Below are 17,161 nucleotides of genomic sequence, written 5' to 3' on the forward strand. Positions count from 1 at the left end.
TCTTCAAACATGAAACTGAGCTGAAAGTCTTGGCTGTAAAAATCAGAACATAAAGAAATATCAGGGCCGTCGGTTTTAGTCAAAGAATATCGAGATATCCAACAAAAGAAAGTCGTCAACAGAACAACATCAACAAATCACTGATTCCCTGAAAGTCTCTGAACAGCTTAGAAATGACACCACGATGGGACTAAATGAGTCCCAGAATGAGTCAAAATGAAAACTCACAGATTAAAACTCACTGCACCTTCAGCTGCTTCCTTTTTCAGGGGAGAAATTTGCAACTTGCTCCTGAATCAAACAACCCAGGAAACCCAACTCCAGCCCAGAGCGGCTGAGTGAATGTGGTCTGGACTCTGTGGAGGAGAGTCATGGTTCCAGAGACGCTGTAGAAGGACAGAATACCTGCTCTGTGATCCAGGTACACTCCCACTCTGGAGGCCCGAGGACCTGAGATGGAGGTTTCCTTGTTGTTGTAACAAAATGTATAACTGTTTTGGTCACAACTTAACGCCCAAGATTTGTCATTACGACCAAATGCACATTCACATCCTGCTCTGCTGATGTTCTTGTATGCGACTGCTACATCAACTTCTCCTCCCATCTCCACCTCCCAGTAACAACGTCCAGTCAGACTCTCTCTGCTCAGGACCTGAGGCCAGTTAGTGAATCTGTCTGGATGAGCAGAATAAGACTGATGTTGACCCATATCTGTCACTTTTCTGTTCCCCTCTGACAGTAACAGCTCTCTGTGTGCTGTGTTTGGATCCAGTGTGATTTCACATGAATATCTTAAGAATCCAGCTCTGCTCTCTGGTTCAGGTTCTGGTTCTGGTTCTGGTTCTGGTCCTGGTTCTGGTCCTGGTCCTGGTTCTGGTTCTGGTTCTGGTTCTGGTTCTGGTTCTGGTTCTGGCTGTGACAGTAAAACATCCACTTCAGCGACTCTCAGTGAGATGTTGGCCCATTCCTCTCTCAGGATGTCCTGTAGTTTATCTCTGAGCTCTGACACAGCTGCTGTCACATCCTCAAAGTGCCTCAGAGGACGGATCTGGATGCTGGATGAGTGTGTAGCCCCCCTGAGTGCTGCCACTGAGGGGCAGCTGTGCAGAAACTGGCTGTGATCCTCTGTGTGTGAGAGCTGCTGCAGCTCAGCATCTTTCCTCTGCAGCTCAGTGATCTCCTGCTCCAGCTTCTCCTGAAGCTCTTTGACTCGCCTCCCTTCGGCTTCCTGCTGGGATCTGATCTGCTGCTTCACATCAGAGCTTCTTTTCTGGAGGAGACGGATCAGCTGGCTGAAGATCTTCTGGCTGTGCTCCTCTGTTTTATCAGCAGAGCGATGGATGGCCTCCAGCTGCTGCTGAAGCAGCTTCACATCTTTCTCTGCGTCCTGGATTCTCTGCTGGATCTGCTGCCGACTCCCCTCCAGCTCTCTCTGCCTCTCAGTCCTTTCTGCTGCAGCTGACACTGTGTTGTGGCCTTTATGTTCCTCCACAGAGCAGAGATAACAGATGCACTTCTGATCCGTACGGCAGAAAATCTTCATCACCTCATCGTGATCAGAGCAGATGTTCTCCTGGAGCTTCTTGGAGGGCTCCACCAGCTTGTGTTTCCTGAGTGGAGCTGAATCATAATGAGGCTGAAGGTGTTCCTCACAGTAAGAGGCCAGGCAGGATAAACAGGACTTGGTGGCTTTCAGCTTCCTCCCAGAGCAGACATCACAGGCCACATCTTCAGCTCCAGCATAGCAGTGATCAGCAGGAGCAGCTTGGAGTCCAGTCTTCTTCAGCTGCTCCACTAAAGCTGCTAACATGGTGCTTTTCCCCAGGACAGGCCTCGCTGTGAATGTCTGCCTGCACTGAGGGCAGCTGTGGACTCCCTTCTGATCCTCTCCATCCCAGAAGCCTTTAACACAGTGAAAGCAGTAGCTGTGTCCACAGGGAATAGTCACCGGATCCTTCAGCAGATCCAAACAGATCGAACACTGGAGCATTTCTCCTTCCAGCTGAACTCCTTTCTGCGCCATTTCACCGTTTAGCAGCAGCGACTGAGTGAGTTTCACTTCCTCAAAGCTGAAACTGCTCTGAGCTCTGAGCTATAAATGACGTGTCGGTGCAGAGAACAGAGCCTATCAGCTCCCCTCCTGTTGGTTACGCCCATCATGAGCTGCAGATCTGAAGGGGAGGGAACAAGGAAAAGTGTGGACAGAGCGGAGCTGCTGTGGGTGAGAGCAGGAGGAACAGGGAGGTTATCACAGTTCAGTCCATTCAATTCTATCTGGGACTACTAATCAGTCCAAGACCAAAGATTAGTTTGAGCTCTTTTGAATATCTGCTTCTCAGTTTTCCCCAAAGTGGAAACCACAGAAACCTCTTGTGTTTGTTGTTGTGTATCGTCCGCCTGGCCCTTATTCTGAGTTCCTGTCTGAGTTCTCAGAGTTTTTATCCCAGTTGGTGCTGAGTACAGATAAAGTCATTGTAGTGGGTGACTCTAATATTCATGTAGATGTTGGAAATGACAGCCTGAATATGAACTTTAATTCTATATGAGACTCTGTTGGATTTCCTCAGAGTGTTCACAGACCGACTAACTGCCTTAATCACACCCTTGATCTTGTGCTGACTTATGGCATTGAGAGTGAACAGTTAACAGTGTTCCCTCATAACTCTCTCTTATCTGAACATTTATTGATGACCTTTGAGTTTACAATACTTGACTAAACAGCTTCTGAGAAGGAATGTACATATTCTGACGTTATCTCACAATTTAATATTGTTGATTTTAAAATCCTAGAGGAAACAGTTCGGCATCTGAAATCAACAACTTGCACTCTGGACATAATACCATCCGACTTTTTAAAAACTGTTTTTACCTCAGTAGAAAGTGATCTCCTACGAATAGTTAACAGCTCACTGGCATCAGGCATTTTTCCCAAGTCACTAAAGACAGCTGCCATTAAGCCACTCCTAAAGAAGAGAACTCTAGACGCCTCTATGATGAACAGCTACAGATCTGTCTCTAATCTCTCTTTTATATCTAAGATTATTGAGAAAGTTGTATTTAACCAGCTCAACGACTTTCTGAATGAAAGTGGAAGTCTTGATAACTTTCAATCAGGCTTCAGACGTCCTCACAGCACTGAAACAGCTCTGGTCAAAGTGTTAAACGACATCAGGTTGAACACTGAATCTGGTAATGTTTCAGTCCTGGTTCTGTTGGACCTCAGCGCTGCGTTTGATACTGTAGATCACAGAATCCTGTTGCACAGGCTGGAAAACTGGGTTGGACTTTCTGGAGCGGTCCTTAACTGGTTCAGGTCCTACTTAGAAGGCCGGAGTTATTTTGTTACAGTTGGCAGCTGTGAATCTGAGCGAGTGGCCATGACTTGTGGAGTCCCCCAGGGGTCAATTCTTGGACCTCTTCTGTTTAACTTGTATATGCTCCCTTTGGGTCAGATATTGCAGAACTTTAACATCAATTATCACAGTTATGCAGACGATACTGTAGCGATTTTACATGTGAAAATGGATTAATATGCTGGATATTAATAAAAGAAAGGGGCACCACCTGCCATATCATTAACCTTAATTTTGTTACAGTCCTGGGAGGAGAAACTGTTAAAAGTTATGAGGGAAAAGTCTCACTGAAGTCGAATTCTGTCTGAAGGGATATCCGACACTTAAGAATTTCTGTGACGCTCTGATCATTTACAAAACTTTTATTTAAACAGTCTTTCACAATTATATGCCAACAGTTGATAAAGAGGACAGAATAGAGATAATTTGCAGTCTTTATAATAAAATGCGGGTTAAGAGAGAGACGTAGCTAGGTTGGAATGGGATGAATGGGGAAAGTTTATTAAGTCTGGCCTCTCGCTACCCTGAGTTCAGTATCGGCTAATTAACTCTGACAGCATATTAAAGGGGCCAACACAGCACCAGGGCTCCGAACCGGTTCAAGGAACGGAAACGGAAACAAAATGGTCTTCAACTGTTCCGGAACACAAACGTTATTCTGAAATCCACAAAACCGGTTAATAACGGTTTTTTTTCCGTTCTCTGTATATTTTATAAAATTTCACAAAAGCGTAGCCTTTGTCAGGGGAAAACAAAGACTGCTTCCGGTTGTGCGTTCACTTCGCTGCCCGCTAGGCTCAATGCAGGAAGCTGTGAAGACTGGCCAACCCCGGGAAAGCTCGTGCCGTGACGTCACCTCGTTCCAGCGTTAGCCCCACCAGCCTGTTTTTGACACTGATAAGTAAAATCTTACCCGTCGTAGTTTTTTTGTGATCAAAAGTTGTTTTAGTTGTTTTATGCAGTAGGATGTTATGACCAAACAGCAGATGAATCGTTACTTTAATGAATCCGAAAGTATGAAATGTTAACGTTGTCAGGTTTACTGACCAAAAGGATTTAAGTGTCAGTAGGAGGACGCTGTCGGGACGAATGAAACGCTTGTTTCAATCGTCACCCACGCCTTAATGCTGGGTCAAAGTATAACAGGAGGATCCACTATAAATTCTGAAACAGGGCTCAAGTAAGTAGCCTCAAGTAATAATAGAATAAGTGAATTAGATTAAATATTGTCTTCAGAATGGCAGAAAAAAAGCTCAACAGAAATTTGGATCTCGCGCATTGGCGCACGTGTTTCATTCGTCCCGGCTCTCCCCCACTTATCCAGACATGTTTTTGATAAGAAATGATTTATCATAGAACAGGCCTATAGGCTACAGTAAGCTTTGTGGGATGGATAGCCCATCTGAATGTTTTTGGATGCTGCCGGTGATTTATTATTTTTGGGCATAGAGCTACGGTGTAAATCAAGGGCAAATACTAATGAGTACGTCTATTTTAAGGTAAAGACCACGCACGTAGACTTGATAGGCCCGCCAAACACTGCCGGAACGATAAGAACGAGCGATATTTTGCGTTCCGAACCGGTTCAGGAACGATATGTTGGTGGCGGAACGCAAGAACGAAAACGTTAACATGCCTGAACCGTTCGGAACGGAACGATTGAAAAATAATTTCGTTTTCAAGCCCTGCACAGCACCATGTCTGAGAAGGAGAGACGAGACCTTACTTGGTGGCAGGGACCCGAAGCACGTGATGTTTGTTCTTCTGGATAACCGTTTGTTATCGGAGGCTGGCGGGTTTCCTTGGCAACAGCGGGCTGAGCGCAGGGCCGTATTAAGTCAATGTGGTGCCCCTGGGCACTAAACCTCAAGTGCCCCTAGGCTACATTTTCAAACGTATTCATTCAAAATCAGTAAATGTGTATCAATTCGAAGAGCATTTGTCTATATTGAAATATATTATCAATTCAAAGAGCATCCACCTATGCAGCACTAACAACACTCCTATTATCCAGGGGGACGTCATTGCCACAGCCGTCCCAGAGCACCATAAGTTGTCTCCCCGGAATGCCAAACCACGCACACTTAAAAACTTAATCAGGGTGCTCGCTCTTTTTCCAAATCAAAATTCCAGACTTTTTCCAGACTTTTTTAAAACTGAGACTTTTTTCCCCCAAGACCTTAACTTTATGTACTTGTAACTTGTGTGCCTACTGCCTACTTCAGATTGTACCAACTGTGTTTATTAGAAATGTTAATTTTTATAGGCTAGTATTCAATGAACAAATGCATTATTTACAGTAAATTATGCTTTTACTGATGAAAACGTTTCAAAACATGAAAATCACGAGTACATGAATTTCACATCAAACAACTGTCACAAAAACTATCTATAAAAAAGATAAATGGATGGATGATTGTATGTAGAATTCAGTCTCTTCACTCACATCTCATCCCATTAGGCTAATACAGTAAGTGACCAGTTAGTAAAATGATAGTTTTATAGCCCACCTTCCTATTTCTCATTTCACAATGCCTTTCACCATACTGTAAAACTCTACCATACATTTATTTTCCATACTTTATTAAGACTTTCACACAAAATCCAAGACTTTTCAAGGTCTGGAAAACAGTTCTTCAAAATTCCATACTTATTAAGACTTTCAAGACTTGCGCAAGCATCCTGTTAATCACGGCCACAATGCGTCGCAACACCTCTCTCCAATACTTCGCCGCATCCTCTTTTTGTTGTCTGAGAACAACATCAACCGTACACGCATTCCGTGACCTCCTGAGAAGTGCGAGCAGACACTCGCGGTGGCTTGCGCTCTTCTCGTGGGCTGTGACTCTGTCCGGGTGTTTCCAGTCACTGTACCCCTCGGTAAAAGCATTTTGCTGCCTGGCCAGGCATTTACATGCAAAACAATACACCATGCCGGTTGAAGGGGAATAGATTAGCCAATCTCTAGACACTGACTGTTTGTTCGGCAGCTGGCATTGGAAGAGATCATTTGTAAGAAACCTGGTTTTCTTACCGTCGTGCCGTGCTGATGCTGCATATTTAGCCGCCCGGTTGTGGTAGATGGTGGGACCGTTAGCAATAGCCAGCTGGTTGTCAGCAACTGTCGATGTTTTTATAAAGAAACGATCTAACACTGCAACATTTTTAATTGCCGCTAAACGCCTGGAGTCTTTTTATTTTTTTATTTTTCTCTTCGCACAACCACTCAATTGATGTCTATCCATTTATTTTTATTTTTACCGCGTTTTTTAAAAAACATGCATTTCACCATAGGTGGACTGGCTCAACTGAAAGGGTGAGGGAGGGGGGTTAATGTTCACATTAGGCCACTATTGCTCAGAATTATGATATTTCGTTGCTGTTCTTATCACATTAGTTTTAATAATGAATTTTATATGAAGATTTATGTCAAGTGTAATCCTTTTAAGTGTACAAACATTCATGAAAAAACTATTTTTAAAGTTTGTCGTGTGGTGCCCCCCCACTGGCTGTGAATGGTTGGTGCCCCTGGGCACTGTGCCGCAGGCCCATATAGTTAATCCGGCCTTGGATGAGCGGGACGAGCTGTTATTCTCTGACCTGGGCTTCGATCAGGAGGAGTCCCACAGGCTTTTCTCTTCCCTTCTCTGCGTGAAGGTGGTCTGAGCTTGGGCTGTCCAAGATTAACCAAACAACCGCGGGTGTCTGGACCTAAATAACAATAAGGGAAGTTCAAATTAAGAGGATGAATTGGAGTCAAGCGCGAAATTGGATTTTAAGTCAAAAAGGGAAAAAGGCTTGAAGTCAAAAACGAAAGGCAAAATTTAAGAGAGCTAAGACAAAAGTAAGAGAACGCGGAGTCAAAAAAATAAGTTAAGAGGAAGTTATGAGTTAAGAGTTAAGACTCAAGCTGAGAGTAAGTCAAGAGTTTAAGTTAAGAGAGCCAACTGAGTGTCGCGCCTGTTCTTTTAAGCATGGTATGATGCTCAGATTTCACCCAATCAACGCTTAGTGACCAGTGATGCCGGTAACGCGTTACTGTAGTCGGACTACTTTTTTCAGTAACGAGTAGTCTAACGCAACTACTGTTTCAAAACTAGTAGTCAGATTGAAGTTACTTATCTAAAACATCGTGCGTTAGTATTTCTGCATTTCGGGGGAACGTATACCCCGTAGCGGCCGTCCTTTATTCTCCTGTAACGGCCGCCGCCGGCCGGCATGTTATAGTGACCATACAAAAGCTAACATGTTATTTCTGAATGTTACTTACAAGCCCAATACATATATTTGACTTGTAAACATATATTAATGATTATAACCATACATTTGTATTGAAATAATTTGGGATGATTTCGTTTTCTTATGAGTTATATCAGTGTCCGCGACGGGAGCAGGTTCGCCTGAAGTCACTCGTTGTTTTACATCTACCTACCCAGTAAAAGTGATCTGTCCCACTAACATGTGAAACACCAGCGATATCATTTGTTACATTTTACTCACTTTCCCTAATCATTTTAAATAAATACACCAATCTAAACCACAGTTTTCATCAGTGCCCGTCACAGACGATAGTTGATAGGTTTAGCTATTCGTGCTAACTTTATAACATATAGCCTATGTTTCAGGCAGTGCTATGGAGAGGGCTAGCTAGCTGTTTATCTTACCTGGTCGCAATTGATGACTCAAAGATGACTTGTTAACGTCTTTGTACTGTATTACATCTTCTAGTACCTACATACGATATCTGAATGAGTGTACGGGTGTTTATCTATATGTATACTTCGTCAGTTGTAGCTTTGGGTAATCCAGTAACAGCTGCAGTTGTAGGCGACTAGCATACAAACATTTCTGCAAAGCGACGGGTCTGACGATCAATCAGGTTTGTTTAAACTTTTATTGGTCAACGGGTGGATACAGCAAGATAAACGGGACATTTTTCGCTCAAAAACTTGACTGTCATACTGGCTTGGGCCCATAATTCTCAGCAGGTTACGTGATATGACCGCCCGTTTGTCTGCATCGCTGCGAGTGAATGACTGATGGCGCAAGTCAAAGTGTCTAACCTCTGTAGGCCTATCATATGCCCTGCTTTGCTAACTGAACACATTCTTTGAAATGTTTCTCAAATTGCCCATTTCTTTGGGAATTCCCAGGGATCTGGAGCATTGTTGTAAAATTCTGTTGGGGTCTAGAGGGTTATATTTATTTATTCTTATCTTAAACTCCACAGTTTCTCGCATAAATGCAACTAAAAGCCAAGTCATGAATACAGATACGGGTTTTGTTCTGATTTGTTTTGTAAAACCACTCCTTGCTGCTCTAATGCGGGACAACTACAGGTTCATTAAGATGTTACATATAACTTAAGTGTTACCGTAATTCATATGGATAGATGCAATCAGAGTTAAATGCATGGAGTCAAGAATGTCTATTGTATTTTGTTTTTTTAAAGAAGTGTTTATGTTAAATTGAGTCAAGAAACGCTACTTTATTTTTTATAAGAAGTATTTAAGTTAGATTTAATGAAGTCAAAAAAGCATTTCATTTGTAATAAGTATTTCAGTTAAATGAAGTGAAGAAAGAGTATTTTGATTTTTTTATACTGTTTTTGTTTCATTAAACCACTTCTTGCTGCTCTAATGTTAGACAACTACAGGTTCAATGGGATGTTCAATATAGGCCTACATGTTCATTCATTTACACAGGCCTGAGTGCCGTTAGATTCTGAGTATGTTATTTTATTGTTATAAGTATTTATGTTAAATGAAGTGAATTTTATTTCTGTTTTTTTTTTTTTTTTGGGGGGGGGGGGTATTATGTATTACTTTTTTACGTAAGAGGTTTTTTTATATTTTAAGTAAAGTCAAGAAAAACTTTTCTTTTTTATTTTTTATTTAAAAAAAAAACATGTAAGCCTATTTCAAGAAAAAGTTTGCAAATGTCCACACAAAAGCCGTGAATGGTCTTCAGTTTTGTTTTTACAGGTGTAGCAGCTGGTTGTCTGATTTTTCATTGTTTTCTATGTTTGTCTCTTCATGTTTCTCTTCCTTTTTTTCCCTTCTTCGCTCTCCCTCTCTCTCTGTCCCCCGGTCCGGTTCGGCACCATCACACCATCACATCATGTTAAGTACTGTAACTAAACTAAATAAATAAAAATAAGGAGTTAATGGGCATCAAGGGGAGCTTTACATTCATAAAGCTTCCCTTGGCATAGCAAATGTGTTTGGCATCAACGGTATTCAGATTACAATTCTGCTGCCATAATGCTGGGCAGGACAAGGGGTAAAAAAATAAGAAAATGAGACGGAGCGAGTTGCTTCTTTCAGACTGAGAGACCACACCTCAGATATCAGACACAAGAAGTTTTAATCACATCTGAGTTCAAACTTTACAATCAATGAGCCTCATTGTGAAGCCAGAGAGAAAAACAGTGAAGGCATCATTCAGAAGTAACTTCATATCTGAAGCAACACAACACATTCAATCATCTAAAGTCCAGAATGAGACAAAAATCTGCTTTTTTTAAGCACAACTCAGCAAAACATTTTCAAGATAAGAAGGTAAAATCCCTTTTTCCTGTATTTACATCATGTTATAGATTTTCTTCACTGTGTGACGACACAAACACAATCACTGCTGAGAAAGGCAACCAGAGACAAAAAAACTGCTTTTTTTCTGTGATTAAACAGTTTTGGTAAAGACGGTTGAAAGAAACTGAACCATCAACAGAAGTACAAATCAAAAGATTCGGGAGATGAATCTAAATCACGTCGTCACCTTGAATCCAGACATTTGTTGTCAGCTGAGCGTCTGGACTCAACAGAAAGTCTTCAAACATGAAACTGAGCTGAAAGTCTTGGCTGTAAAAATCAGAACATAAAGAAATATCAGGGCCGTCGGTTTTAGTCAAAGAATATCGAGATATCCAACAAAAGAAAGTCGTCAACAGAACAACATCAACAAATCACTGATTCCCTGAAAGTCTCTGAACAGCTTAGAAATGACACCACGATGGGACTAAATGAGTCACAGAATGAGTCAAAATGAAAACTCACAGATTAAAACTCACTGCACCTTCAGCTGCTTCCTTTTTCAGGTGACAAATTTGCAACTTGCTCCTGGAACTAACCCAGGAAACCAAACTCCAGCCCAGAGCGGCTGAGTGAATGTGGTCTGGACTCTGTGGAGGAGAGTCATGGTTCCAGAGACGCTGTAGAAGGACAGAATACCTGCTCTGTGATCCAGGTACACTCCCACTCTGGAGGCCCGAGGACCTGAGATGGAGGTTTCCTTGTTGTTGTACCAAAATGAATAACTGCTTTGGTCACATCTTAACGCCCAAGATTTGTCATTATAACCAAATCCACATTCATTCCCCCATCCTGCTCTGCTGATGTTCTTGTATGCGACTGCTACATAAACTCTTCCTCCCATCTCCACCTCCCAGTAACAACGTCCAGTCAGACTCTCTCTGCTCAGGACCTGAGACCTGTTAGTGAATCTGTCTGGATGATCAGAATAAGACTGAGGTTGATCCATTAATGTCACTTTTCTGTTCCCCTCTGACAGTAACAGATATGTGTTTGCTGTGTTTGGATCCAGTGTGATTTCACATGAATATCTTAAGAATCCAGCTCTGCTCTCTGGTCCTGTTTCTGGTTCTGGTTCTGGTTCTGGTTCTGGTCCTGACAGTAAAACATCCACTTCAGCGACTCTCAGTGAGATGTTGGCCCATTCCTCTCTCAGGATGTCCTGTAGTTTATCTCTGAGCTCTGACACAGCTGCTGTCACATCCTCAAAGTGCCTCAGAGGACGGATCTGGATGCTGGATGAGTGTGTAGCCCCCCTGAGTGCTGCCACTGAGGGGCAGCTGTGCAGAAACTGGCTGTGATCCTCTGTGTGTGAGAGCTGCTGCAGCTCAGCATCTTTCCTCTTCAGCTCAGTGATCTCCTGCTCCAGCTTCTCCTGAAGCTCTTTGACTCGCCTCCCTTCGGCTTCCTGCTGGGATCTGATCTGCTGCTTCACATCAGAGCTTCTTTTCTGGAGGAGACGGATCAGCTGGCTGAAGATCTTCTGGCTGTGCTCCTCTGTTTTATCAGCAGAGCGATGGATGGCCTCCAGCTGCTGCTGAAGCAGCTTCACATCTTTCTCTGCGTCCTGGATTCTCTGCTGGATCTGCTGCCGACTCCCCTCCAGCTCTCTCTGCCTCTCAGTCCTTTCTGCTGCAGCTGACACTGTGTCGTGGCCTTTATGTTCCTCCACAGAGCAGAGATAACAGATGCACTTCTGATCCGTACGGCAGAACATCTTCATCACCTCATCGTGATCAGAGCAGATGTTCTCCTGGAGCTTCTTGGAGGGCTCCACCAGCTTGTGTTTCCTGAGTGGAGCTGAATCATAATGAGGCTGAAGGTGTTCCTCACAGTAAGAGGCCGGGCAGGATAAACAGGACTTGGTGGCTTTCAGCTTCCTCCCAGAGCAGACATCACAGGCCACATCTTCAGCTCCAGCATAGCAGTGATCAGCAGGAGCAGCTTGGAGTCCAGTCTTCTTCAGCTGCTCCACTAAAGCTGCTAACATGGTGCTTTTCCCCAGGACAGGCCTCGCTGTGAATGTCTGCCTGCACTGAGGGCAGCTGTGGACTCCCTTCTGATCCTCTCCATCCCAGAAGCCTTTAACACAGTGAAAGCAGTAGCTGTGTCCACAGGGAATAGTCACCGGATCCTTCAGCAGATCCAAACAGATCGAACAACAGAAGCTTTCTCGGTCCAGCTGAACTCCTTTCTGCGCCATTTCTCCTCTCAGATCAGCGACTGAGCCGTCTGTGTTCCTGCTATAAAGGACTCCTCACAGCTGGCGCTCTGAACACTTTGGACTTTAACGTGTGTCATCAGGCTCTAATCTTTCCAGGAGGAGGAGAAACTTGAGATAATATCCAGTAAGTAATAAAAACTGGGTGGTTTTATTCATCATAAAGACATAAAAACAGCTCAAAGTCCAACTCATCGAGTTGTTCGGATCTGATTTCAGAGAATGAACTGATGAACTTTTCTGAGATGATTAACAGACATTAAAGGTTTCTGCTGCATGTTTATTGTCTGTTTGGTTCTTGTTAAAATTGGCTTTGTTCTTAGACATTATGAATGAAGTAAGTCTCAGTACTTTTCCATATGACCTAAAGTGATCTTGAGCCTCCTACTAAAAGAACCGAATCTAACAAATTGGTGCCGTGACCCGGGGTTCGAAGGCTAAAGGACCACCGTGCCGTGCGACCGACCCCCGTCCGAGGGAGGACGCCTCGAGGTGATTGGAGAGACAGCTTTTTTCAGACAATCAGGTGCCAAGAAAAAAGGTGAGCAGAACACCAATTAATGACTATTTGTGTAATTTCTGCATATTGAATAACCTAAATGAAGTTGTCTGAATGAAGTTGTCCTCTGGTCATGATAATTCGAGTGTTAATGTACTGTTTGTCTATTTGCATTGAATGGTGACACGTCCAGTATAAAAACACATACACACAGGGAAAGTATATAAGTGTCCTGTCAAGTCAATTCGGAAATTAAGACAAGTTAAATTCATTTTATAAATGAATATCCCATTTGTGGAGCTTGTCTTCAAAAATGTTTTGTCCGTGCACTGTTTGTAAGTGATACGAAGTAGTTTATAAAAGCCCATCTTGAATGGGTCAACTAATTGGGATTCCGAACCGGAAAGTCTCTCCTCTGACGAGGGTTAGAACGTGGGATTGAGAATTCCGCGGGTCGAAGAAGTCTGTAAAACCGAAATATAGTCGGGTTGACAAGAGTCAATTTATACTTGAAGGACACAGGGTCAGATTTTTAATTTTCATGCAACTGTGGGGTGGGGTTCGCCGCTCGAAGATATTTGACTGCGCCAGCAGATCTCGAGTGGTTTCTGTTCAATATTGGGGTTGGCATAGACAAAAAGGGGGTAAAACGAGTGACTGCGCGTGCTTATGCGGGTCGCTTTGTTTGGGGAAATCAGTATTTTTATGGTGTGACCCAAAGTTTTGGAATAAACAAATGCTTTGATAAGTGGGATTAACCCCGAGAGGTGGAGCGCACAGAACACAGCGTTCTGCGTAGAAGTTTCTTCACTACTTTCAGCATTTGGGCAATTACGCCTTCCATATACTTTGATTAACACGGGTATAACTTTTGAAGATGTCACAAAAATTGATTGACGACTACAAAAAATGCAAATCCGGCTCGCTGGGGTCGGTGCTCGTTGACACGTTAGAAAGATGGAAGAAAAAGGTGTCGATGAGTGAGGAAAAAAGAGCAACGGATAGGTTTGTGGATTGGTCCACAGAGATGCAGACTAGGGGAATGTTTGGATCACTGGCAGATGTTCCGCCTAAGTCTATAATGTTGGCAGTTTTTGCAAAGCAAGCGAAGATCAGTAAGGGACAGGCAGAACAGCAATGCCAGGGAGCGGGGATAATGCAGAGAGGCAGAGCAGACAGAGAATTAACAAAAGCCTCAATTTTTCTAGCAGATTGTGAATGTTTTCTCGGGGAATTACAATTTTCAATTCAAACACGGTCCACTGCACTTGTAGGACAAAGTAACACAGAGAAAAAATCTTCTCCAGTGAGCCATGAGAATGAGGAGCATAAGACACCTCAGAGCACAGATCCGAATGAGGAGCACAGGAGCGAATCGTTTCTGCATGCTCCTCCCCCTTATGCTGAAGCTGGCATGCTATTGGATGCCACACAAAAGCAGATGCCTCAAACAACGCCCACAGCTGCAGGCGGTCTGTGTGACCCTAGTGTAAGGAGCAAAATAGTAGTAAATAAAAATGGCTTACTGCAAACTGCACCCTTTCCAGGGGACTCGGACAGCCAAGCCCAAGCAGAAGATTACATAAATGTAACAGCGCAAAACAGTACACATGTAACAACTAGTACTATATTGGAAGCACCCGCCTCCAGAGCTTCAGATTACACATTCGGATCACTGGATACGCGATCGTACGCAACACCCTCTGTAACAAATGTTGATCCATTAGTGCATGACTTAACAGCTTTGCTGCACAGACAAACACTTGGTAAGGGAATAAATCAAATTAACCAATCAGAAAATTACGATCTACCCCGCCCTCAAAATAATGGTAATATTCATGCATGCACTGACACCCGTCAGTTTAGGGAAGCGGTGGAAGCATCACTTTTTCCCTCTGGACAAAATATGTTGAGAAAACTGGTTGGATTAACAAACTTAACGTATGACTTGTGGGCGGCCCATGTCACCCAATATATTGATAATGAAATCGAAGAACGGGAACAAGAAAAAGCAGAATTAATTTCCCTGCAGACACAAGTGACAAAAATTACAGCTTAAACACATGAGGAACAAAGTAAATCAAAACAAGGCTAAAATTAAACAGATGTCTCAGCAGACTCCTCCTCGTCCTGTACAACCACAATATCCAGCTTCTTCATATGGGTCATACCCAGAACAGAACGGACCTCCGGTTAGAACTAATAGAAGAGGAAAACCCAGGCACACTTCAACAGTAGAAAAAATGACATGTGTTATCTCTGCAAACGATATGGCCATTGGGCCTCTGACTCTCGCGAGGTTCCCTACTCAGTGCAATCAGGAGATGGGACGCGACCATATAAGTGTAATAAATACCCCCACAGTGCTCCTGGGGCGGCAGTTGTTTCTCAACAGGCTCCCCAACAGGGCCCGCATCAGGATTCTGCGTATGATTCCCCAGGCTCCCGTCAAATGCCCCAATAGGGAGGCACAGAAATAACGATGAGTGACTCATTGTGTTGTAGTGACTTGTTTCTTGACCGGCTGAATATTGGTTGGTGGCCGAGCGTGTGTGTGATCGACTCATTAGAGAGTTCTTCCACACTTTGTCACTCTGTCAACACCTGTTGCATGTTGGTGGGACTGTATTGCTTTTGATTGTTCATTTCTTCTTTCATCCTCTTGCCCGGTGAATCAAAACAAACGAGAGAATAAGAATCAAGCACATGCATATTACAGAAAGAATAGTATTGATATATGATATATTTGATCCCAAAGTTTGACAAAAGTTAATAATTTTGTTTCAGCATCAACACACTAATAAGACAAATATAAGGAAAAAATTAACAGATTTGGAGGCTTGACCTGAGGCCTGAAGTTACTAACTAAAGATCAGCTGTGCAGCATAATTACAGGAATAAAGAATAATGAATAATGAAAAGCCTCAAACGCTTTTTGAGCCATAATATTCCCAAGTTAATTTTATAGTTGTTCTCTTTATTATTCATTATAAATGCGCACACCCTAAAGCCTGGTTTATAGTCGGTAACGCAAGACGCAAAGCAAGACGCAAGAAGAAACGCAAGCCCTTGCGCGGTTGCAAGCCCCCCATTGCGAGCTTGCGTGTGTCACCTCAATTTTCTAAACTTTACGCAAGAAAAGACGCAAGCCTACTACTTGAAAACAGCATACTCATCGATCTGACAGTATGCAGAGCGTTTACACACAGTGCACTTCACTCCTGCCCGAGCCGAAATCAGCCGGCCTGAAAAGCTGATTTCCCTTAAGCTATAAACTCTGTAAATATATAACTTTAGCAACATTTGAAACATTTTCAGGCAAGAAAGTAGTCGTTTAGACCGCCAAGGTGTTGAAAATCTGACAAAATACCGGCTATTTACAAGAAGAAGAAGCATGACTCCACTTGAAGAGGTCCTGGCGGTGAATTTCCTTTCATCGTAGTAGGCTTGTCATTGAAAAAACCCGCTACTCCACCTACTGTCCTGGCGGTGAATCGCCACGCAGCACACGCAAGCGCCGGCAAAGCTAAATGAAGCATAAACGTCTCGAGCCATTTACATAAACGCAAGAAGAAAGCGCAAGGGCAGTAAAAGGAAGTATAACTCAGCCTTAACATTGTCTTTTCTTTCTCTCTCATTCAGCCCTGAGTGACAACAATCCAAACAGACTCTGAGTGATCATTGGCCTTTATAATGTTTATAATGATATACTGCTTATAATAGAGATTTAAGTTTGTATTAGAGCAAATAGGATTGATTCATCCATCTATTTTAAAATGCATATGATTAGGAAAGACACCAAAGTATGTAGATAAACTGAAAACAGCTTTACAATGGAAAAAATCGCAGAGATGAGATAAAAAACAATAAATCCAGGAAGAACAGTGTTTGAGACATTCATACAAATTGTTGCTGAAATAGGATTTAACATCTCTCTTAAAGAGCTAGAGTCAAATACACAAGCAGAGTGTTTAGGAGATTTGCTCCTTTAATTAAAATATAATCTGAAAAAATGTTCTACAAAGTGAAACTTTATGATTCCACCTGAAACAGGACTGAGATCAGGCAGTCAGACCATACGACATAAGTTAAAAAACCAGGATTTAGGATTTAATATCACGGCCAGACAGTCAGATGTCAAACAATTTGATATCATATTAAATTTATTGAGGCGTAGCCTTTATTCTTATTAGGAGATATTTATCTTGACTTTAAAATTTTAGCTGCTCGGAATTTCCTCTGCCTCAGGTCACCAATTCTGAGTCAATAGTTATCACCAATATTTAGACTCAAACTAAACCATTTGACTATTTAACTAAATCATTTAACTAGTTAACTGCAGCAGATCTATGAAATAATTAATATGCTCCCTTAACAAAAAAAAGCAAATAGATTTAAATCCATTGGAAGAATACAGAAAGGACAGCTGCAGCAAAGACTGAGCCATAACAAGACAAGTCAAGGTTTGTTTTTATGGCGCATTTAAAAACAGTGAGCA

General features: G+C 42.6%; 2 protein-coding genes across 2 annotated transcripts; both read right to left on the reverse strand.

Moving 5' to 3' along the window:
- Positions 1–265: 265 nt before the first annotated feature.
- On the reverse strand, positions 266–2,023 carry LOC142366632 (tripartite motif-containing protein 16-like). The gene has a single exon (XM_075448593.1). It carries the CDS (start codon positions 2,021–2,023, stop codon positions 266–268), a length of 1,758 nt encoding a protein of 585 aa, XP_075304708.1.
- An 8,422-nt stretch (positions 2,024–10,445) lies between these two features.
- Positions 10,446–12,146, reverse strand: LOC142366633 (tripartite motif-containing protein 16-like). The gene has a single exon (XM_075448594.1). The coding sequence runs from the start codon at positions 12,144–12,146 to the stop codon at positions 10,446–10,448; it is 1,701 nt and encodes a 566-aa protein (XP_075304709.1).
- Positions 12,147–17,161: the final 5,015 nt, after the last annotated feature.

Source organism: Odontesthes bonariensis, chromosome 17, assembly GCF_027942865.1.
Source record: "Odontesthes bonariensis isolate fOdoBon6 chromosome 17, fOdoBon6.hap1, whole genome shotgun sequence".
Lineage (NCBI taxonomy): Eukaryota > Metazoa > Chordata > Actinopteri > Atheriniformes > Atherinopsidae > Odontesthes > Odontesthes bonariensis.